The 23688-nt window shown below is 41.5% G+C and overlaps 2 protein-coding genes across 2 annotated transcripts; both read left to right on the plus strand.

The window, feature by feature from the left end:
• The first annotated feature begins 1178 nt into the window (after positions 1-1178).
• On the plus strand, positions 1179-12495 carry brd2b (bromodomain containing 2b). The gene is made up of 12 exons (XM_068569873.1): positions 1179-1325; positions 3876-4164; positions 4825-4962; positions 5761-5905; positions 6191-6351; positions 7065-7562; positions 7826-7954; positions 8094-8339; positions 8435-8688; positions 8851-9167; positions 10285-10419; positions 10867-12495. Exons 1-12 carry the CDS (start codon positions 1294-1296, stop codon positions 10995-10997), a joined length of 2475 nt encoding a protein of 824 aa, XP_068425974.1. The 5' UTR covers positions 1179-1293; the 3' UTR covers positions 10998-12495.
• Positions 12496-19898: 7403 nt separating this feature from the next.
• Positions 19899-23051, plus strand: LOC137781185 (vitelline membrane outer layer protein 1 homolog). Its single transcript, XM_068569781.1, has 4 exons — positions 19899-20108; positions 21013-21125; positions 21745-22051; positions 22920-23051. The coding sequence occupies exons 1-4, from the start codon at positions 19899-19901 to the stop codon at positions 23049-23051; spliced, it is 762 nt and encodes a 253-aa protein (XP_068425882.1).
• Positions 23052-23688: the final 637 nt, after the last annotated feature.

The raw sequence follows: 23688 nt of genomic DNA on the forward strand, positions 1-23688 counted from the left end.
GTCTGTACTTGTGTTCTCGTGGACTCATGAAACGGCATCAGTCACTGCCCAAGTACTGTTCCAATTCAAAAGTCTGCTTCCTGCTAAGCACAGTGAAAATGCTCAGATGTGACTTGACCTGCCCATTTTACTGGGGATGCATCGGAGGAGACTTGTGCGTACTTGGGACAGCCAAAATACCAGAATGCATTTTGGACCAGCGACAGGGATCAATGGCGGAGAAGAAAACACACAACATTTTCTGAATAGAACCATTGTTGAATCACTAAATGCAATTTTTAGGACTGGGCAAAGTTGAAAACATTTAACTGCGATTAATCGCGTCTTGCTCGAAATTCAATAATAAAGTAAAAATTACTATATTGCACGCTTTTATGTGAAAGTAATGTTATCAGAACAATATAACAGGCACTCTCGGGAACACCAAGTTAACATTCATACATATCTAGTGTATAAATCTGTTTTCTTTTTTTCTGTACATGTACAAGAAGAAACATTTACATTTTATCAGGGGATAGTATCTCATAATTATGTAATTATTTTATAATATTATTATGTTTTAATCAGTGTCAGAAACAGGCTTCCATAGATCACTCCTAAAATGCATGCATGGCTATAAGAGCTCTGGGGGTTCCTAGTGGCAGCTTGTGGAAAGTGTTGCTTTAAATACAGAATCTCATAGTTTAAGAGTCTGAAAAAAAGGCTCATGTATGTCTTATTAGCATGCCATATGAAAGCACGTCCAACGAAATGATTGCCCACACTCATATTCCAGGCCAAAACAATAGTTAGGATTTTGTATAATATCCCTAAAAATGACGTTACATTTACCGCCAATGCAAATACGAAGGTGTTGTTTCTTGCAGAGAACCTACATCAGCAACCCCAGATACTGCAGACAACATACCACAAAACATAATTTCCTGCAGACCGAAGGACGTGTGTCTGAAAAAGGAAAGCCGTACTTATGAATTCGCTGCAGCCCAAATCTAAAAAAAGGAATAAATCCATTGTTTTCAAACATGGCAGAGAACAATATGTACCGACCAAGGAGGTGCCGGGCGTGTGCTTAGTTTGACTGACGCGTGTTCGCAGCCTATAAGACCGCAGAATCCCCATCACGTGACAGGAACCACGCGTCACTGCCACGTTCCAGGTTTATATAGCGTCAAGCGGAAGCTGGTAGGCGCCATTTCACTGCAGAGTTGCACAGTGGTCTTTCAGTGGAAGTGCAGCGTCAACAGTCGTGGGAGAAGAAAAATTGGATTGTAATAACACTCCGCCTTCTGCCCGATGGAAGCGGCTGTCAACCTGCATCACGACAGGTAAAGCCCGCCGATGAACTAAGTGCATTCGTCGTCTGGGCAGACAGACCAACGTTAAATGTCATCCCAAAACGTTAGCTAACGTGAGTTACCGTTAGTCGCACGAGAAGGGACGATTTGTCTCGGAACACAGTCTGGTGTAGCTAACGTAGCTTACGCAGCAGACTCTCTCGGCATGCATTGTTAGCTAAGATGAACGTCCACGAAATTGCAGCTAAATGTGTAGCTTAGATTAGTAAGACTCGTAGCTTCTCGTGAGCCGGTTCAACGGGAAGGCACATGACAGCTGCAGCCCCGCCGGCTTTCTGTCATCGCTCCGCTAACCTCAAGCTCGCAATGTAGCTAGCCAGCTAGCTACCTGGTAATAACTAGCTAGTTAACTAACTTAGTGCCCCAGCGTGCTTATTACACACAGCGTGTGCTATTAAAAATAAAAGCGGCTCTAAATTAACTGATTTAGTGGGTTATTGTTGCAGGCCGGTGACGTTAATTGTTAGTATAGCGTCAAGGCTACTGTGCAGGTGATTGACGCTTAACGTTGAACTAATGACAGTTTGACCTTTTTTCCAAAAGCACAATCGTTGACTAAAGATGTATTGCTTTTGCTTGTTTTTATATATCTAAAGATCTTATTCTGTTATAGTGTCCGTCATCGTGAAGCAGTGTTTACAAACAGTGAGGGCGGGGCCTCCAAACCACGCGATCACCGACTGTAGGGGTTCAAAATACAAGATTTTCTTTAGTTGTTTTTACTAAATTATAAAGAAGTCGCTTAGTTTCCGCTGAATGAGTAGCTAATTACGTCAATGCATATTTTTTAGAAGTATGTTTGACATAACGAAGAGTCATATCAGCACTTGCAGGTGTTAATAACACAACGGGAGCTTAAGTAATAAAGGAAGAGTGCATTCAATCAATTTTGACAATTTCAACACTATATTTCCTTGCACATTTTAGATATTTATAATTTCACAATGTCATGTTTAAATAATGTATTGTCTGTGTTTTTAAGACAGTAGATGTTTTCCAGAACTTGTTTAGTATCATCATGTAGTTGTGTTGAATACACATTGGTGACCTCTGTGGCTCAAAAGTAAAACTCCTTTTTTGTTTTGTCATATTTTGATAAAAGAATCCTTTTGCATTGGTGCACCAGCCAATGGTAACCCAAAACACCCACAACAAAAACATAAAAAAGCAAATCTATATAGTGTGTCTTGTGCTACAGGTGCATACTTTTAGGGATCAAGATGTAGGGCATTGACAGTAAAATATTTCAAAACATCTAATTCCCTTATTAGATGATTATTTTAGTTAATTTGCAGCTATGTTACTTGACAAGTATTCCAAAATGTTTAAGTGACTCTAAATATATTTGTCTGTAAGTTGATACTGAACTGTATTCACTGTGCGTTGGGTCCTGATATTTGCTAAATGCTGATGCAGTTCAGCCGTTCTTTGTGTCGCTGGGATTCTGACCGATGACAGGCTTTGCCAGTGTTTGTGAGTCAGTGGAACAAGTGTGTGTCCTGAACTCTGGGGTGAGATTTAACTCCTTCTGGTCCCTGTGTTTTGCTTAGAATGAGCTGAAATAGGGATTACAGGGTTTATGGTGACATGGTGGGCTCACCAGACTACAGACAGCAAAGACTGAAGATGCCAGTGAGGAGCAGAGATATTCGAGATCTTTCATTTTTTTTCTTTAACTTAACTTTAGTAATTCATATTCTGAAATGTGTCCTTGTTTCATTTAAACCATTTCTTTATAGTTACTGTAGAAGTTCTGTCAAGATGTACTGCCAAAGTAAAGGACCAACTTAAATTTTGAGACCATAGTGCCTCAGTCAAGGGTATATGCAGGAGCATCCCTCATTTCTTTGTAAATAGTTAGAAATCAGAGCTCACAAATTTCCTACATAAAAGAGCAAAGCAGAGTTGAGATTTCAACCCAGCTGTTGCATGCTTATCAGGCCCTGTCTTTTAGTATTTGTGTATTAATTATGACTTTTTAAGTGTTTATTTATTAGCACCATAGTTTTGATTGTTTTATTTTTTGCTGGTGAGAAGCCATGCATTGGTGGTTCCCATGACTGTGCTAAATGTAGCAGCCTATTGATGGAATCCTAGTTTTCTAGATGACGGTTTTGCAGACTGCGAGGGCGGAGCCATATTTTCACAGGTCAAGGGTTGGATGAATGAAGCATGTATAGCCTGCGTCTTTTTAACATAAGCAGATTTCCACGAGTGTGTGCGGTCATGGGAGCGGGTGGAGGTTCAGTGACTTGATGGCGGCTTCAAGGGTGCAGGAAAAGGTCATCTGGTTTTGTTAGATTTACTTCCCTCACCAAAATGTGGTCTCTGTTATTGTTTTTTTCATTAATCTTTTATCATATAGTGGAAATAAGTAAATTGTTGTTTGTACTTTAATCCTCACCACTTTTATTGGGAGGTAGCATCTCAGTTCCCGCAGTTTGTCTTTATCAATCCATGTCATATTTTCCCCATTCTCTCTGTGTCTCCTTGCCTCCTCTTTCTGTCTCCTTGCCTCAGCTCCTTGGTCGGCTTGTCCAGTGGTGGAATGGACCAACACAGTAGTGCAGGCAAACGCATTCGCAAGCCCTCCCTGCTTTACGAGGACTTTGAGAGCCCGTCTCTGCCACACGCAATGCCCCAGGGCCCTCCCGTCCCACCACAGCCCCCAGTGAAGGATCCCAGCCGGCCTGGCCGCATGACCAACCAGCTGCAGTTTCTCCAGAGGACCCTGATGAAGTACCTGTGGAGGCATCAGTTCTCCTGGCCTTTCCGTGAGCCAGTGGATGCCTACAGGCTTAACCTACCGGTGCGTTACAGCAGGAACAACTTTCTCTTTCCCTTTGATTGATGTTTCTGCAACTCATTGTTGTGCGTGTAGTTCCTTTACCCCTTGTATTATTCACTATGCACAAGCAATAAATCCTTCTAAAGTGTGACAACCACAACATTGGATGCAGTAAACATAATAACTGCTCTTTCAAGTGGACCAGGCCTACGTGTTATGATATAATGAGATGAAGTGATATGAATAATATATCTTTTATTTAACTATTGAGTTGTAAACCCTTTTAATAGCGCACAGTAACCTCACAGTAGAATGCTATAACTTGTATCTTAAACCTTCAAGATGTTGAAGAGCTTCAGCGTTGATTCATGGACCAATGCTTGACAGCTTTACCTTTAAATTCTACTTTGCACCGATCGCCACCGGCTAGCGACTCTGAACGTCTCTCTGTCTCTGTCTCTTTTTGTCTCTCTCTCTCTCTCTCTAAACAAAAAAACTTTCCTTATTGTGGCATTTGCGATTATGAAAATTGCATTTACCATCATCACAATGGCAAATTGAATACAGTCAATGGCTCAGCCCGAGTTCAACATGCTATATAAGTCAAGGTTTCATTAAAATGAAAATAAAAAATAATCTTCACATGTTTCACTTCTGTCTGTTGTTCTGCATTTCTTTTAGGATTACCATAAAATAATCAAACAACCCATGGACATGGGGACCATCAAAAAGCGTCTAGAGAACAACTTCTACCGCAGTGCTTGTGAGTGCATACAGGACTTCAACACAATGTTCACCAACTGCTACATTTACAACAAGGTATGTTAAAAGGTAAAAAAAACAAGAGATCTTTATCCATAGTCCCATTTTATTCCCCTCTCGCTGCTACCTTAAAAAGAAGGGACCACTCTAATGATTACATTTCAGGTCGACCTCTCTCCCAGCAGGAGTTATACAGTGTTATGTAAAGCTCTAGGCTCTTGGGACGGATCCAGACCCAGGTGTTCTCTCAGCGATTTTCTTAACATTGTGAGAGAGGGAAAAAAAAGTCCACCTTTTCTTGTTTGCCCATGAGAAAAGGGTCATTCAACACTTTGCAAACCTGAAACTTGCCGGGGGATTCTACCTGGGAATGTTATCTCGCGTAATAACGAAAGAGGGGAAATAAAAGTGCTGCCTTTGCAGATTTAGTGGAGATCATTACCTTTTTTTTTTTTTTTACATATCGGGCGAAGTTCTGGAGATGTAAATCAAGGTGTTTTGGTCAATGGGTGTTTTAAGTTGTAGTTGCATCAAGAGGTAAACGCCAAAGATCATTTTGACCATACGCGTCATCCATAAATCACAGTTTTTACTTTTGTTATTCATTTCATTTTCTAATATATTAGGAGCAATGACAGGCTGCAAGTATTTGCCAAATTTTGTCGCGCAAATGTTCAGCAAAACTATTTTTGTTTTTACCCTGTTACTGAATGTATCAGCTAATCATCAAAACTAATACAAGCATTTAGAAATTAAATCAAAGGATTGTCAAAAGAACAGTTTTTTTTTTATTTTTTTTTTTACTGGAACGGAATCTTTGCAGTGTGCTTATGTTTTATTTCTTTTCTTTACTAGCCGACGGATGACATTGTGCTGATGGCTCAGCCCTTAGAGAAGATCTTCCTCCAGAAGGTGGCCCAGATGCCTGAGGACGAAGTTGAGCTGCCTCCTCCAGTTCCTCGAAGTAAGAACAGCAGGGGACGAGGTCGCAAATCTCACTGTAAGTTCCACAATCTGAATGAAGCTGTTTCTATATTTGTTGTTGTAGTTGTTGTTTTTTGTTCACTACTAGAAGAAACTTTTTGTCTGACTTCCTGCTTCCTATACAGCTCAGCGGTTCTACTAAATGTCTTCTTTTTTTGCAGAGAAGCCTTATGCAAAAGTAAAGTTTATAGTGGAAAGCACACAGAAGGCCATGCATGTCTCCAGTGATTGACATAATTTTTTCACCTGTCATTCTGTAGCTGAATTCCATCACTAATGTTGAATATTCATCTCTCACCAGCGAGGGCTCAGCAGGTGCCAGCCGTGTCCCAGTCAGCTTACTCCCCGTCTTCCTCGGACACTGGGGAGTCCATGCTGGCCAACTCTCCCCAGACCGTGCTGACCAAAAACCTGCCTCCGGCCAACATCATGGGCCTGCCCCCTACACAGCCCACAACCAAGGTAGATAGACAAGTCTAGTGCTGCACTGAATAGTTTGAAGCTTCATCCATAACGTTCACATTCGAATGCTGCGCAGCTTCTTTTTTTTTTTTTTTTTCTTTTCCCCCTTCTGTCTATTCATTCATTCATTCATTCTGCATCTAGTTGTTTTTATGTTGGCAAAACTGACGGATTTTATTCATTAAAGAAAGTTGATTTGAAAAAAATAATAAAATAAAGACTATTTATTTTGTTGAGTCATTTTTTTTCAAATTGAGGATTTCGTTCGAGGATTTTTTTTTAAAGGGTGATGATGTCATAAATTATGACGACAGATATTCAAAGCTTCATTCGGAAACCTCAATAAAAGCTTTGTATGTAAAAGAAGAGAAAAAAAGATGTTTGGTACAGCCCCACAAAAAAACATGATAATTTGCATAATTAGAGAAGAAATGTCTGAGTTGGATATATATATATTTATTTATTTATTAAAGGTCAAACAAGACCAGTAAGTGTCAGGATTTAGTATATAAAATTAATTTAGTCTACAAAACACAAATGTCTGGAAATATTTAGGCATCTGGAAAGGCAGAAGTAATATAGATTTAATAAATATTTCTGCGTATTCACCATTTTTGTTGTAAGAAACAATGTGTTAAACTACAAGCATTAAAGTGATTGGAATAAAGCCACAATATTGAGTTTATTGTGACGTCCAACCTCTTTATTTGAAGAAAAAAGGTGTAAAACGTAAGGCAGACACCACCACCCCCTCCACCATGGGCTTGACTGTGGGCATGTCGGGACCAACGCACATGGTGGGCTTGGGGAAAGGAGGCCATGGGGGCCAGGTCCACGACACCTCCATGCACTCCATCTCCTCCATGGGGAACATGGGCTTGGAGACTCCGCCTGGGATGGGCCTGGTTAGGAGCCCCGGAGGTCCTGTCCTACTCCAGCCAATGATGGCAGGCGGTGGACGCAGAGTGGGCAGCGGACGCCCCATCAAACCCCCAAAGAAGGATTTGCCTGACTCTGTCCAGGCTCAGCCCTCTAAGAAGGGCAAGCTAAGCCCTCAGCTGAGGTACTGCAGTGGGCTGCTGAAGGACATGTTGTCAAAGAAACACGCTGCTTACGCCTGGCCTTTCTACACTCCTGTGGACGCTGCTGCGCTGGGACTTCACGACTATCACGACATCATCAAGTGTCCCATGGACCTCAACAACATCAAGGTGACTCCTCATATGCTTCTAACTTGTGGAAAGAGTAATAGACCATTGTCATAGCTCCTATTGTGTTGCTGATTACGCAGTAACGTTACTCTGTTTCAGATCTATTAAAGTCCTTTGAAATAATAATCTAACGCACTGTGATTATGGTCACGAAGACATTGGGCCTGAAGATTTGCAACGTATTGTAAATTATATAAACCCTGTTAAAACCTCCTAAAGGTGCAGGTGAAGCGCTAAAATTTCCCCTCCTATCTCTTTATCAGAGGAAGATGGACTGTCGTGAATACAGGGACGCTCAACAGTTTGCGAGCGATGTCAGACTCATGTTCTCTAACTGCTACAAGTACAACCCACCTGACCACGATGTCGTGGGCATGGCACGAAAGCTGCAGGTGAGCCCAGCTGTCCAATCCAACTTTCATGGACAATCGGACTGAAACAAAAGTGCAGCAGACTGAAGAAACTCTTTTCTGTGACGGTTAATTTCTCTTTGATTTGGGCTTTTTTTCTTTGCGTCTGTGTGTGTCCCAGGATGTGTTCGAGTTCCGTTTTGCCAAGATGCCGGACGTACCACACATGGATCACACGGCCATGTCTCTGAGTGGCCATCCAACATCCTCGTCGTCCTCTTCTTCCTCCTCCTCCTCGTCGTCCTCGTCCACCTCCGAGAGCGAGCCCAGCAGTGAGAGTGAGGAGAGCGAGAGCAGCCCCAACTCAGACAGCGAGGAAGAGCGAGCACATCGCTTAGCTGAGTTACAGGACCAGGTGTGCACACAAGTAAGTCCCCCGGTGCTTTTCACTCATCCAGGTCTCCAAAAAAACCAAAAAAGGTTTTCCACAATGATCATTAATAAATACAATTTTCCAAACAGCTCAGAGTCATGCACGAGCAGCTGGCGGCCCTCTCCAAAGGCCCCATCATCAAGGCCAAAAAGAAGAAAGAGAAGAAGGAGAAAAAGGAGAAGAAAAAAAAGAAGAAGCTGGAGAAGCGAAGTCGAGATGTCAAAAGCAGAGCTGACTCTGAGGAATGGAAGTTGCCCGGCAAGATCCTGAAAACAAAGTCTGCCAGAGCAGGTGGCTTGCAGCCCAAGAAGAGCCAGGGGAAGAAGAGTAACAAGAACAGCAAGTCAGTCGTAAAGTAGTTACCCACCGCAGCACATAACCATCATACTGTTTCTCCTCTTCACAACGAGAGCTTTTAACGCAAACGTTGTTTATCTCTCATAGGAATATCTAAAGCATCCGACATTAGTGCTCTTTTTCTTATCACTTCCTCTTGATTCTGCAGGGCCGCAAAGAAGCCGTTCTACCCTCCTCCGCCCACCTCCATGCTGCCGCACTACGACTCCGAAGAAGAGGAGGAGATTGTGCCCATGTCTTACGACGAGAAGCGCCAGCTGAGCCTCGACATCAACAAGCTGCCGGGTGAGAAGCTGGGTCGCGTGGTCCACATCATTCAGTCCAGGGAGCCATCGCTGCGGGACACCAACCCCGAGGAGATTGAGATCGACTTTGAAACGCTCAAGCCGTCGACACTGAAGGAGCTGGAGCGCTACGTCATGACTTGCCTGAGGAAGAAGCCCCGTAAGCCATACACCGAACAAGGTGAATGAAACGTCCGACATTCAAATACCAGATATTTGGTTTTTGACAATTCTTTTAGCATTGCTGCCATTTTAATAAATCATGTGATGCAGCTGTGCTTTAGGCCGATTTGGAGGGACGACATTAAGAGTACAGACCATTGCGGCTAAAATGAATTTCTCTGCGATTGATTAGCTCATTTTGATCGTTGGAATGAAATTAGCATCTTTCGCCTGCGTAAACATTGGCTGAAGCAGGTAAAGATTTCAGGTCACTTGCTGCCACAGCAAATATGTTCTCCTCATATTAATTCCACTGACTCAGTGTTCACTGAAGAAAAGTCACATGGCTTTTGTTTGTCGATTTGCTCAGAGCTTTATAACTATTTAGTTATTAATTAATTAATACCAATCTCATGAAGGAAAATGCAGGCATGATGATGTAAAAGGATCTTTCATTAAAAAAAACAACGAGCCTATTTCATAATCAAAGAATAAGTCTACATTTAATAAGCAGAACCCTCGCATAAGAGTGTGATTCAATATATTTTGAATTTATGAACAGCCGGGAGAGGTGCAAAGGACGAGCAGACTGGAAGCCAAACGTAAGAGACAAAGGAGGCAAACATGCAACGGCTTGGCATGAAGGCAGCTCTGGTTTCATGCAAAGGATATCTGCACTTTGATACAAATGTTTGATTGTTTTTTTTTTAAAATTTCTTTTACAAAAAACACCATTAGTGTTACAACAAATTGACAGGTGTGCAACGTTGTTTTCTCAGCCAGTTAATGCACCAGACGTAGTTTCCTCTTCATCTCAGTGAAACACAGAATGGAGAGAAGGAATGATTTTCCTCCTGAGTAAACACTGCTGAATAAGCTCCTTGAGGCACTACAGCGATGTGGAAAGTTGATTATGCATTTGCTAAGTCGGCGTATATGACTATGGCAGCACAGCGCTTGATGCGTGAAGCGTTTAATGAACGACATGTCTGGGAGGTTTCTGTGATTTTGGTTCACGTTATGAAGCTACATTTCCCATATTCATGACTAAATTAGCTACTCGAACCCGGTGCTCTCCGAGGTTTTGTTAAATCCAACGAGCGACTGCATGACCGCATCACCGTCATCTTTTTTAGGCACAGCAGGAAAGAAAGGCGGCGCTGGCAAGTCCAAAGAGGAGCTGACTCTGGAGAAGAGGAGGGAGCTGGAGAAGAGGCTGCAAGATGTCAGCGGGCAACTCAATTCTGTCAAGAAACCTACGAAACCTAAAGGTAAGCCCACACGTCCTGATTCTTCTCATGCGCACCACATGCACCTTCAATGTCACTCTTTAGATGTCTTTTATGTTTGATTATTGTTTGTCTTATTATAAAATAGAAGAAAAAAATCCAAAATTTAGAAAATATTTTATATTTTTAGAAAACATGTTGCCAAGTGCCTCAGGTGTGAGCAGTACTGAATAAAATGGGCACTAAACAGCATGCAGTTCAAAAGGTTTCACTAATTTTTTGTGACGTGGCCGTTATCAGCTGAGTTGTTCGGCTTCCCAGCTGCACTCGAGGAGCGCATAATGTTTTATAGGATGTGGGTGGTCCATGAAAAATAAATGCTTGCCTGTCTAACCTGCTGGGGATTAGAGGGTTATTAGTTATCTTCCATTTTTTTAATCTCTACCTGGTATATCCGTATTTATTTACTCTTAGTTGTTCTGTTCTCAGTGGAGAAGCCCAGCGCCGTGGAGACTCACACCCAGCCCTCGCGCCTCAGCGGCAGCAGCTCCAGCTCCGACTCCTCTTCCTCCTCGTCCTCCTCCTCGTCTTCAGACACCAGTGATTCAGACTCCGGTTGAGATCCTCGGCACAAGCTACGAGAGAACACACTAATAACTCAGGGACTTGGGCTGGCCCAGGACACAACACACCCTGAAACGGTGGTGGGCTGAGATATTAGATGATGTGGCGAAAAAAAACTCTCCAAGTGGACTAGTAAAAGGTTCTGAATGTGGGACTGAGGGATGTGGAATCACATCTTTGTGGATAATTTAAGAAAAAAAAAACACTAAATGCCTTGGTTTTCCCCTCCTCCCCGTTGGTAAATAGTTGTACATATTTATGTTTCTTTTATAAAGAAGAATTTTATGGTGATCCCCCAAAGAGGGAAGCGAAGAAAAAAAAAAAAGGATGTGGAAGGAAAGGCCTTACTCCAGATGTGATCTGGACGGCCTTATGCTGTGTCCTCTGTGGTGAGCGAAAGGAAGAGTGTGTATTTATTTGTGTTCTTCACCAACATTTCCTCTGACAATACTGGAGTTTGAACCAGCTACCTTTTTGGTCACAAGCCTTGCTTTTCTATCATCTCGCCTCCTGCCACGCTTCATTTTTAGATCCACCCCTAAACCCGGCCTCAATCGTCCAGATTGATAATACAAGTAAAATTATTTAGAAAGATATTTCAAAAAGAAGCCATTTAGGAAAGCAAACATCTGGTATCTGCCATCTTCAGGTCAAAGTTTGAAGTCTGTTACAGTTTGAGTTCTGGATCGTTCCTCTTTTTCTGTTTACACATGATGTTATTGCAGTTAAATCTCAGTTTAAGCTTCATTCTGTTTTTACAGCATGTAGTTCTTGTGGTTTGAAAACAAAGTGGGTTCATAGTACAGTATAGACGGCTTTACGTACTGTAATTATAAAGTTTTCAATGACGTAACCTAATCATTCAGTTTGTAATGATTTGGTCGGCTGCACTGATCTTTAGAAGTCCAACAGCCAGTCTTATAAATGTGACACTATTTGCAAGTCTTCAGTATTTTGAAATCAGCTCCGTACTGTTCAACTTGGATATTGCTCTCCGCATTTCTCTTCAATATGTCGGACTGTAACTGAAGTGTGCGTTTGTTTCATGAGCGCTGAACACTTCTGGGCTTCTGACTTTTAGCAGATTGTCGTGCGGGGTTTTCTGATTTCCACAATAATCTCCTGATGGTGTGCCGTGTTGCATCTGTAGCACTTAGAAGCTCGGTGACAGTTTCTTGAGGAAATCTCTCAGCTGCTCTGCACTCACTGGAACAGATGGTGTCGACGGAGTAGCGCCACACGTTTCCCCACCAAGAGACGACCGAGTCCTCTTAGCCCCATGCATAGTTGACGCTATTGTTGAATGTTCAGTGAAAGAATATATGCTTGTATATACTTAAACTGTATTTGCTGTTGCACAAACTATTGTATTTCTGCTGTTCAGGCTTTTCTTTCTCTTTCAGTTCTCTTGTTTGGCTTTCTTTTCTCTCTTTTTTTACACGCTGTTACTTCTCATTCCAGTTTACTGTCTCTTAAACATACCTTTCATTTGACAAGTGTGTTTATTAAAAATATTCTCTTCTGTAGAAACCTTTGAATTTTTGTCTGGCTGAAATGTGAAGATAATCTGCTTATTTGTTTTGTTTACCTCTCATTTTAATATTTCTGATTTGTTTTAACTGTTCAGACAAATTAAGACTTAACTTCAACTTCTTTTTTCCTAAAAAATATATTTGATTAATGGAAGAAAAATGGATTAAGACGAGACTGGACGTTTGAAAAGCTATCATGTCATATAATTAACAAGGTGTGGATGTGTTTTGTAAAAAAGATGTACCCAACTTGGTCTATTTTCTCCAGACAGGTGCACGAATTGTGACTTTTTGTTGAATCCTCCTCCACCAGATGGCAGCAGCTACTCACATTGCTGTCCCTCCAGTGTTGTCAAGGTTAAAACATTGTTGTGACTGAGTGACAACGCATTGATTGGCATGTGTTGTCAGGACGTTATGTCAGCGCGTGAATCCAGTCGGTTAAATGTTTAGTGGAGAAACGGCTGAAACACTTTGGTGTTTGGAGGAACTGAAAGGCAACATGGCGATGGATCTGTTCCCAGTGCTGCTGGTTATTTGTCTTCCACAATACAGTCGAGGTAAACTTTTGTTAAAGACGCTTGGTTTCTAAATATCAAGCAAAGGGAGTTCACTACCACATTGAGCATGCAGTATGCTATGAGAATGCTATGGTCATTCACGAAGTAGCATTTCATTTTGATCAGCCGTGTACGCTAGTTCATAAAACTGTCTGCCTCTACATTATAAATCTCATGATTTTCTTCCAATACAGGAACTTTAGTTTACAACAGGAATCCTCGGGATTGGTCACCTGCCAGCCGATGTGGACTCGACATATTGGTAGCAGCCTGGAGGACGTCTGGTGTTAATTCTCAATAGACGCCAGGTTTTCATCGTGTCACATGTTTTCAATCTTTTCCAACAAACTGCAGGAAACACCTGCTTCGCTTTCCCACCTTCTGTCAAAGGAACGTGATGTTCGGCAGGCAGTATGATATTGAGTACAACGGCGATCAGCTCCTCTTCGCTGACCCCTCCCGCCAGCTTTGAGACAGTTTGCGGAGCAGTGCGTCCCTGATCCTGGTCTGGGTCCAGGCGCATACACGTAGATGGACACTTGCCTTTACAACATCCCAAAGGCCATGAAGGGAGAAAATGACCCAGAAGAGGTCATAGGTGAGGGACTTGAAACGGATTGTAGAAGTGCCTAAAAAGATGTTAAAGAGCCAAAGTAATGTAATCATATTAAGTAAAAGTACCAATACAACAATTTAAGAATTTCAAATAAAAGACCTGCACTGTAAATCATACTTATTATTTAATGGACAAATCTAATGATAGTGTCAAAAATCTAAATGCTCTTTCTTTATAATGTCCCGTTATTGATATATTATCGACGGCAAGATAATGTTAACAGTGAAGTGCCGATGTGTGTTTTACAGAATTAACTACTTTATATACAGTTTAGTTCAGTAGTTTCAATGTAGGGGTTGGTTCCTTTATTTATATCTACACACGTAACTGCAGCTTTCAACTAAATGTAGGAGAGTAAAAGTTTTTGTTTAACATTAATTAGAAATATGCAAAAAAAAAAAATGTCAATCATAATTAAATTAGTCAGATGATCTCTGTGTGAGCCTCTGAAGCAGCTAATAAAAGCTGTTAAATGCCCCTCCCATCAAAAAAGGTCCAGTAAAGTCCCTCTGCTGGGTTTTTCTTTCCCAAAAACTAGATCATAGCCTCATCACCAGAACAAAAGTCAGTGAAACAGCTGTAATGGGAGCGACGATAAACTGTGTTGTTAAACACAAGTTAATGAGACGCGTGCTCTGGTGTGTGTTCTTAAGAGGAGAACCGGGGAACCAGCAGAGACAATCTCTGCAAGGTGCAATTAACCTCTCTGGGTGTTTAATCATGCTTGTATTGTCAGTGCAGGTTAAAGCCATTGTTTACTGAGTCGCTCTGCACTGGGGAGTTTTCCTTAATTAGTATTTTTGTGACACTGGTGTGTGTATCATGACAAATCTTCCTCCTTTTCAGGATTTAATCACACAAAATGAATGCAAATGTGTGTATTCCTTCATGTCTATGATTTTAGTTAATTTAAGAATTTGTCGTGGAACAGAAATCCAATAAAATGTTGCTTTGGGAATATCAAAACCACAGCAAACAATTTGACATTTGACTAATTATCAAGGTGGGAATCTATAATCTAAATGCAGAAGACCATACTGTACTTCCATACTAAGACAACGGTTTGTGTCCATGTGCACAAAGCAAGGCCCATAAAGAAGAGTTTTGAAAAATAAAAAAAGGAAAAAAAATGGTCCATCAGCGCCATCATCCACGCATTTATTCATCCAATCGTCCACTCATCCATCCAATGAGGAATTCACAAGTCAGAAAAATGTCATTATTGGGTGTTTTAAACATATTTTTAGAAGTATTCTTCTTCTGTAGTAGAAAGTACAGCTTCAGGTAACATGTGGTACATTTTGTCTGATATCAAATATCAGCAAGTGATATTTGGCAGGATATTTTTGGCACAAAGTGTTGGCGACAAACATCTTTAGTAAAGACTGGAATCCGCCTGCAAGGACTCCCGATTTTTCTGTCTGTGTGTTTCTTCCTCGGTGGTTAAGCTACACACACACACCAGCAGGTTGTAGAGACGGTGGTGTGTGTGTTGGTGGCGTGATCCTGGGGCTGACTGGAGTCGTCGCAGGCCTCGGGTTCATCATTAAAGCCAACAAGTCCTGCCAGACGTGAAACACATCACCTGAATTCTGATGTCAGATGCTGGAATCGCCTCGATCTTTTCCACTTTGTGTTTCTCCCCCTGGGAGTCAGATGTTCCCACCAAAATATGACATGTTGTCTTCGTCCATTTCTGCAACAACAATGAATTTAAACCTGGGCTAAAAACAGTTTATCAGTTAAACGCAACATTTTGGCTGTCAGGTATACTGTAAACTGGAGATGGAGATCAGGAGATGGTTAGCTTGGCTTAGCTTAGCACAAAGACTGGAAACCAGTGCAAACAGCTGGACTGCCTCTGTACAACAATGGCAATCCACTGACGAGCATCTCCAAAACTCACATAACCCCCCATAAAACAGCTGTATTTTTATGCTTTTCAAACACAAGAAATATAACAAGTTGGTGAGTGAGCTAGCTGTTTATGATATTTCACAGACAGATTTAACAGCGGTTTCATTTATTGCCATCAAAGTCTCTGCCACAAAGCAAAGGCCCCAAAATGTCAAACTATTCCTTTTAGAAAAATAAGAATCAGACACTTTCTTTTATTTGAGTTATCGTTTTAATAATAAATACGAAAATGTCGGAGCTGTGTAAGTGTTTCCCACATTGTACCACAAGTATGTTTGTGGCTTATTGAGCCAGTGTTCCAGTGTAATGTACTGCGTGTCAAAGTTCACGCAAACCACATTGAAATGAAAGGGACCAATTCCCTCACAGTGTTGCTCGTGTGTTCATTAACCCTCCATCAAAGCAGCCTGTGTGAGCACTGGCACGCTCACAAAGCCACCATCAATTATCAGTGCACCGCCTCAGCTTTTGGGCATATTGCAGCTCCTGCAGTGCTGCCTGACAGAAATAATCAGTCAATAATGTGTGTCACGTCTGCCTGCTTGTGTGTTAATGCGGACCCGGAGTGGCGACGCTCCAAACTGCCTCTCTCTTTTCTCTGCTGGTTTCATTTGGCTCGGCCCGGAATCTAATTATTTTCACAGTGATTGATAAGATAGCTGCCACATTTTTTTTTTTATTTGTATCAAAGTGTGTGGAGCTTTTGCAAGATGAATTTGAGACCTCAAAATGCACACAAAAATACTGCCGCTTTGATTTTACAATAAAAAATAAAGTATATATTCTTTGGGGAAGAAGCAGTTCATACCTCGGAGTGGAAGTGCTTCTTCATGTATCGCTTATTTATTTTAATAGTTACGTATAACCGTTGTTTTTGTAATAGTTACATTTTATTGTAATACTGACTTGCTTACACTCAGTTCACAGCTTTTTTGTTAAGACAGACATTGTCTTATGTTACTTAAACTATATTTCACCTTTAAAAACTATGCTGTTGTTATTGTTATTCAGCAGACGTTACAGACTGATCGCCCTTTACTCTGTTATGGATAATTGTGAATGTTAGATCTGTATTTAAAGCTTATCATTAGTCAATTATTTTTAAATTAAAATGACTTACATGTGTAGCCTCCTGTGTTATTGTGATTTACAGTAGTTAATAGTGAATCCTAAAACATTAAAAAAAAGATTACTTGTGCCAAGACATGCTGAGCGTAAATATGAAGAATCTAGAAAGACAATTTCCTCTGTTATATAATGTTTCTTATAACCTGCAGAATGTATGTGATCTTGTTAAATTGATATGATAAATTGTGCTGTTCTATAGTTGTGCTAATGTTAACTTTTGTAAGTGGTGTATGGATTTTGGCCATTTTTGCCTTTCTTTCAATAAACTAAGTCAACTAGACAATATCTCAGCCTAGTTGCTAGCCGGTAAGTTGCTAGCCACTCTTCCTGCCCGATGAGACTCTGATCCTCTCTCGCTTTTACCAGATCAGCTGCCTTGCTTGCCATTTGTTCACCTCCATGTTGAGGAAACCAGCTCCAGGTGTGTCTCTTCCCATAACTATCAGTCAGTCAGTGGTCAAACTTCACAGAGATAATATTTTACTTCGATGTAAGCGTAGATTGCAAACAGTGTTGTTTCACAACCAAAAACCAAGACCAAGAGTTTACAGCCTTGGAAGCAACGCATGTAAGCAGGTCTATTGTTTACCTTGATCATCAACTTCCTGTCGCCGATTGGCATGCCAAGGTTTGTTAATTTAGCTTTAAACACAATGCACAGCTGAGGCTCATGGGAAGGCCATTCGTTTTGCAGGTGTTTGGCCATGAACTTAAGTGTTGGACAAAGTAGGATTTTGACCTGATGAAGCATGAAAAGTCAGGATCCTTGTAACTCTTCCTGGAGAGGAAATGAAAGTTGTGATCCATCCAGTAGCCTTGAGTGAACGTATAATTTGTCTACAAAATTATTGTGTCATTGTAGTAGAACAAAAGGTCTTTAGTTCAGCAAATGTGCAGTAAAACAAATGATTGGTACTCGTTGTCTTTCACTAACTGATTTTTTTGTGTCCATGTATTTCAGCTGATATATGACCGTGAGTACAGTGACAACATCACAGACGTGGTCTTCTTTGTGAGAAACCTATTCAACCAGAAGATGAACACCCTGTATGTATGGTTGGCTTTGGAGAATACGGCATGAAGAACACAGACCATTATAACAGCCAGGCTTGGAAAATGAAAGAAAGAAAAAGACAAGTGGAGACTTGTAGAAACAATGCAGCATTATTCAGAAGGAGCACAGTGGATAGATCCGGTAAGTGTTTCTGTGACTTCTGTCTTTGGAGGAGGTTTTGAAACAGGATATTAAGGCCTAACAGTGCCAATTCATTTGGCTTAATTTCCTTCATTGGAAAACGGAAACAATTGTTCTGTCCCCGTTCTTTAATTAAATGGCCTGAAGAAAACTATTTAGCCCCGGCATCGCTCTCCTGCACTCTGCCTTGAAAGCAGCCTCCACATCCAGCAGGTCATTCAGCTAATCTTTCGCTCTAATCATTTCTACACTCCAGTGCCTCCGGTCGGCGAGGTCCATCCAGCCAAGTCGGCTGACTACGGGGAGCCGGCCATGTTGGAGTGCAGCGTCGTGGGTTTTTTTTCCCTAGCTGGGGAGCTAGCTGAGGGACGCGGTCTGAGGTCAACAGGGCCCTGTCGTCCACAGACATCATGGCCAACGGGGACTGGAGCTTCCAGCTTCACTCTTACCTGGAGCTCACGCCCAGAAGAGGGGAGAAGGTGAGCTGCAGGGAGGACCACAGCAGCCTGAGAAAGAGCCTGGAGGTGGACTGGGGTAAGAAAACACACAGCAGTGTTTGCTTTTAGATCCCTCAAGGATAGATGAATGGAAATGAATAACACTATTTATAGATTTGAGTTTCCTTTGCAAACAATGCAGCATGATGGAAAGAAGATGTAGCACAGCCTCCCCCTCCAGACTCTGGTGGAGGAGAAGAGCCAGCAGGTTAAACCTCCTGGAACATCTGAAGATAATGCCGTGTTCATGTCTTCAGGGATTACAGATGGGAAAGATTCCCATGTTGACAAAATTACAATAAATCCATTCGGGTTTAATTATATTAAAGGATAGACTTTGGCTCATGCACGTTTGCATGGTTTTCAGGCACTATCATATTATTAAACTCATTTGGAAAGTAAAAACAAGTTCAGTTTTTCCTACATGATCTCACATTTTTACTGATTAATACTTGCCCAAAATATATCTGTACCAGATTTCAAGACTTTAGACCAATGAGAACATGTTTTAGCATTTATTATTATGTAAAGTGTTTACTAAATATTACTCAAGCAGCTTATTGGCCATATACAGAAATAATGGATTCTAAATCATTTCAACCTTTTTAAAAAAAAAAGGGTTTTCATCCCTCAGTCTTTCTTTCAGATGGAGATGACATCATCTTCATGTCACCTGACAACATTTGGCCCTTGAAAGGTATTGGATAAGTACCTAAGTCTGCTTAAATGCTCTGTGAGCAGATTCAATGTCATTATTTCTCTCACTTAGACACCTCTTTACGCTAAATACCTGAAGATGAGCGTCGGCTTCACTGCAGCCGCTGGTGGAGCAGCTTACAGAGGAAACAGAGGTGTGTTGACGTCAGTGTCTGTTTTATGAAACCGTTCTCTTTTCTTTATTGTCAGTCTGTCGAAAACTGAAGCAGTGAAGTGACGAAATGAAACAGCTCTTCAGGCTTTTATGGTACTTTCTTCTCCTGCTTGACTTCAACCCATTGAGCAGACACAGACAAACATCTCCTCACTCAGAATATTTGACTTTCTAACATAATAAGACTTAATAAAGCTCAGTGGAGAACTATGTTTTGTTTTAAAGTATTGCCCACTAAAGAGAAAATAGTTCCCCTCAACATGACCTCCAACGGAAGGAAAACAAGTGTGTAAGGTTTTGTTGTGGCTGAATTATTATTTTTTGGTTGTGATGTATAAATGTTACAACCCTATTAGATTCACTGCATGTTGTGACGCAACATGTTATCAGTTGAATAACTTTGGTGAGAATAAACCCCTCTTTTTTTCTCCAACACCAGCTGTTCAATCCCACGCCATTCTGTCAATGATTCAGCCTGATGCCGGTGGTCTGTTTCCGAATTGACTGGGAGGCTATAAGAGCTTTGAGCCCAAACACCTTCTGCACTTGTTAGCTGGCATCACTGACTCACTGCTGTCAACATGACGAGTCTCTTCACCGCTGTGGCCGTGCTGGCCGTGCTGGCCGGTGGGCTGTGTGAGGAGAAAGTCTTCCTGCAGCGAGCCGGCATTGCCTTCAGCAGCAGAGAGTACAGATCTCTGCTCACAGTGACAAACGGAGAGATCTTTGGAAACTGGACGTGGCCCGAGATGTGCCCCGACAACTTCTTTGCTGTCGGCTTCAGTGTCAGGGTAAAGACACCGGCTCTGTCGCACATTACACACACATTGTATTTCAAAGAACAAGGGAGGGAAACGTGACACATTCATAACTCCAATGCATTTGTGCTAACGAGGACCACAATGTCCACACTGCAATAAATAATGGAGATTATATTTTTCTTTTTTTCCCATTTATATTATGTCTTGTTTATATACCTATGACTTTCTATCTTGTAACTTTTGCCTCATATTTTTCATGTTTCTAATTGTTTTCCTTTATTCAACCAGAAAGGTCCTTTTAAGTTACAATATCTCTTCTGGGAATCCTGGTCGAGACAGGCAGCAAGTAAAAAGTTTAAAATGCGAGTACAAACGAGGACGGATAGTATCGCAATGAAAACACAACAACATACACAAACATACGGGAATAATGGCACTTGCTGAAATATAATATTGTCAATGTGGCTTATAAGATTAGAATTGTAGTTTCTTCATTTAACCTTCTTTAATATTGCATTCATTATTTTGTGTATATAGATTTGTCTTTCGCAAATTCTCTCAATGACTTGACTGTTGATATTTTGACTTTTGCCATGTTTGTGTTTATTTGTGTTCTTGTTATTGTGGACCGTTGTTGTGGCCGCATGTCCGCATATGAACATCAGCTTTCTGTTTGGTTGCTGCAGTTCATATCTCTCGCTAACCAGATGTCAGTGTGAGAGATGATGGTTTACAATTCTCAGTATTTGTTCTGTGTACAAACACATTATTGTATCTTCCAAAGTAGTATTCTTTGGAGTGTTTAAGTCCCTCAGCGGCAGCACCAACAGGAACACACGCAGCTGGCACATATGAGCCTTCACACCAGATTTGGCAGCAGCTTCACCAGAGAAAGAAAACAAGCTGTTCTGGGAACTCTTCTCTGTTTCCCCAGGTGGAGTCAAACCAGTACGTGGCGGACGACACTGCTCTGAATGGGATCCGCCTCATCTGCGCCCAAGACTACAAACGAAGCTTCCTGTACTCAGTTGAATCCCACACGGGCTAGTGAGTAGCTTCTTCTTGTGAAGAACCTTTATAAAGGGCTGCTTGGTGGTTAAGAAACCCTTAGTTAAAGCTTTATACATTGGTTGTATTACATTTAATAAATCCCATTGATGGGTTATTTTTTCTGCCTTCATAAATATTAGGAATCCTTTTCATAGATGCTTATGGGTTTGTCACATTCCAATAAGCAGATAAGTCATCAGTTATAAATGTCACAAGTCATTGTTGCCAATTTTTGTCCAAATTATCTGTAGCCCTATTCTATAATAATAATAATAATAATAATAATAATAATAATAATAATAATAATAATACTAAGATGTTGGTTACAGATGTCTTTAAACATACAGCGGTGTGTTGCTGTGGCCAGATCTCTCTTGTGAAAGATATCCCCAGTGGGACCGACCTGGCTGCACTATAATGGTTCAATACGAATTGGATGAATGAAGTAGGAAGCTGCTGGCAGTCTCACATCATGATCAGAGGGGAAATGAAAGCCTGGATGGTAAATGAAGTGTTCAGATGTTGAAATGTCCTGACTACCCTCCAGCTCTCTCGCATCCATTGGACCTGATATTTGTCCTGTCCCCCCTCACCACTCTTCTTCTCTCCTGTCCAGCTTTGGTGACTGGTCCCAGCCCCAGTACTGCCCCAGTGGTGTGCTCACCTCCTTCCAGATGCGAGTGGAGCCCCATCAGGGTCTGTTCGGCGACGACACGGCCGTCAACAACATCAAGTTCCGCTGCAGCAGCAACCCGACGCTGGAGGGGCCCGGCACGGACTGGGGGGAGTACGGCCTCTGGAGCCAGGAGTGTCACAACGGAGGAATCTGTGGCATCGAGACCAAGATGGAGGAATACCAGAATGGCCTGGACGACTCCAGCCTCAATGATGTGCGCTTCCACTGCTGTGCCAAGCCCCAGCAGGTAAGACAGAGGGTTGTACGTGAAAAATAAATCAAAGCCCAGAAGTGGTTGAAGGGTTAATGCCACATTCACACCATGAACAGCAGGATTTCTGGGTGGAATTATTTTGTGTTTGTTTGAAGTGATGTGGGAACAATTTTGACTCCGGACTGGATCGCCATAACCCAACACTCTTAACTGAACATAACCTGCCGCAAGATGCAATATATTCAGTAGTACAATGTTTGATTCTGAGCCGCTTTATTAAGGACTTTATGTCCATGTTGGCTTCAAGGTTCTCAGGGTTTATTTGGTCATGAAAAACCTGGAAAATTCCTTGAATTTAAAAATAGCAATTTCCAGGCATGGCTACATTTAAATAAACCCGGAAAGTTTTGGAAAAATTATGTTAATCTGCCTCACAGATACTTGGATAATAGATTATAGGTGGTTTCAGTTAAGATCAAGTTAGAAAAATCTTAAACAACAGATCGGTTACGCCACATTCAAACACTTGTTTCAGAGCATCTTTGGTCATGAACATTTTCATAAAGTCATTTGAAATGTATTGGTAGAAATGCGTGTTAACTCTGGGTGCTGAACATTACTAAAAAGTTTAGAGATACTTATATTTTATTTTAAGGTATGTGAAACGATTCAAATGTAATGTATTTGGTACATACAGTGCATTTCATGGCTGTTTATGAACTTGTGATTGGCAGGTGAACATCAATCCGGTCTGATCAGTTTGATTCAGTCCGTCTCCGACGCCCTCAAAGCTGACGCATAATAAAATGCTTGTTTGAACTGCCGCCTCCTTTCTCATGATTTGCCTGAACTTGAATGTCTTGTTGTGTATTTTGTCAGTTTTTTCCTTTCTTTTCCTTAGGAAATCAAATACGACTCAGATCAGAGTTTAGAGCAGCAGTCTCCAATAAGTTATTTGTCAGAACATCCAGCTCTCAAAACGAGTCGAGTGTCAAGTGAAGGAGCGCCGCTTCAAAACCAAGCCCTCGTCTGAAGAGCCTCTTCTGACATCATGTCGTCCTCCTCCTCAACTCATCAGCGTGTTTTCACATGCTGTCTCATGAACCAATGAGCTCACAGCACAGTTGTACTAAGCGCGAGCACAAAACAGAGCGGCTGACGCAGGCCTTTCCCAGAATTCCTACTGGAACTTAGGTAATTAAGAAATAACAAGAGAGTGGATATTAATTAATTTACAGTTTAAGGCCTGACAAAGGTTGATAAGACACACAGAGGTAATTGTGTTAATTAATCGGCGGGTAGTTAATCTGCTAACGCGGAGTGTGCGGAGGGTTGGGGAGGGAACTGGAGGACGTTATCAAACACTGCGGTAATGGTTTTCAGAAGATTTTGCAAGTAAAGGAAAAGTGATTATAGTCTTGAACACACAGCTCCAGAGTGCTTCTCTGTTATGATAATGAATCCACTCAAACTGACCTCGTATCGGAAGTTCAAAGTGTGCTCACTGGAGTCGGATGCTCAAGTGCATTCAATTGGTTACGCTCGAAAAAACGGATATGGGATTGACGAGGAAGAAGTGAGTGTACTTTAAGTATATCTATGAAATAATACACAAGGTAATCGAGGATATTACCAATAAAAAACATTTAAACATGACCCCAAGTCAGGGC

This window comes from Clinocottus analis, unplaced genomic scaffold, assembly GCF_023055335.1.
Source record: "Clinocottus analis isolate CAN_PGR_092001 unplaced genomic scaffold, fCliAna1.0.p SCAF_9, whole genome shotgun sequence".
Taxonomy (NCBI): domain Eukaryota; kingdom Metazoa; phylum Chordata; class Actinopteri; order Perciformes; family Cottidae; genus Clinocottus; species Clinocottus analis.

What these genes read in the sequence shown, in the direction of transcription:
- brd2b (XM_068569873.1), top strand. Translation starts at nt 1,294, where the DNA reads ATGGAAGCGGCTGTCAACCTGCATCACGACAG. An exon ending in CTACACAGCCCACAACCAAG is followed by an intron (nt 6,352 to 7,064) that starts GTAGATAGACAA and finishes CTTTATTTGAAG; the next exon opens with AAAAAAGGTGTAAAACGTAA. An exon ending in AAGAGTAACAAGAACAGCAA is followed by an intron (nt 8,689 to 8,850) that starts GTCAGTCGTAAA and finishes TTGATTCTGCAG; the next exon opens with GGCCGCAAAGAAGCCGTTCT.
- LOC137781185 (XM_068569781.1), top strand. Translation starts at nt 19,899, where the DNA reads ATGACGAGTCTCTTCACCGCTGTGGCCGTGCTGGCCGTGCTGGCCGGT. An exon ending in CTGTCGGCTTCAGTGTCAGG is followed by an intron (nt 20,109 to 21,012) that starts GTAAAGACACCG and finishes CTGTTTCCCCAG; the next exon opens with GTGGAGTCAAACCAGTACGT. An exon ending in GTTGAATCCCACACGGGCTA is followed by an intron (nt 21,126 to 21,744) that starts GTGAGTAGCTTC and finishes TCTCCTGTCCAG; the next exon opens with CTTTGGTGACTGGTCCCAGC.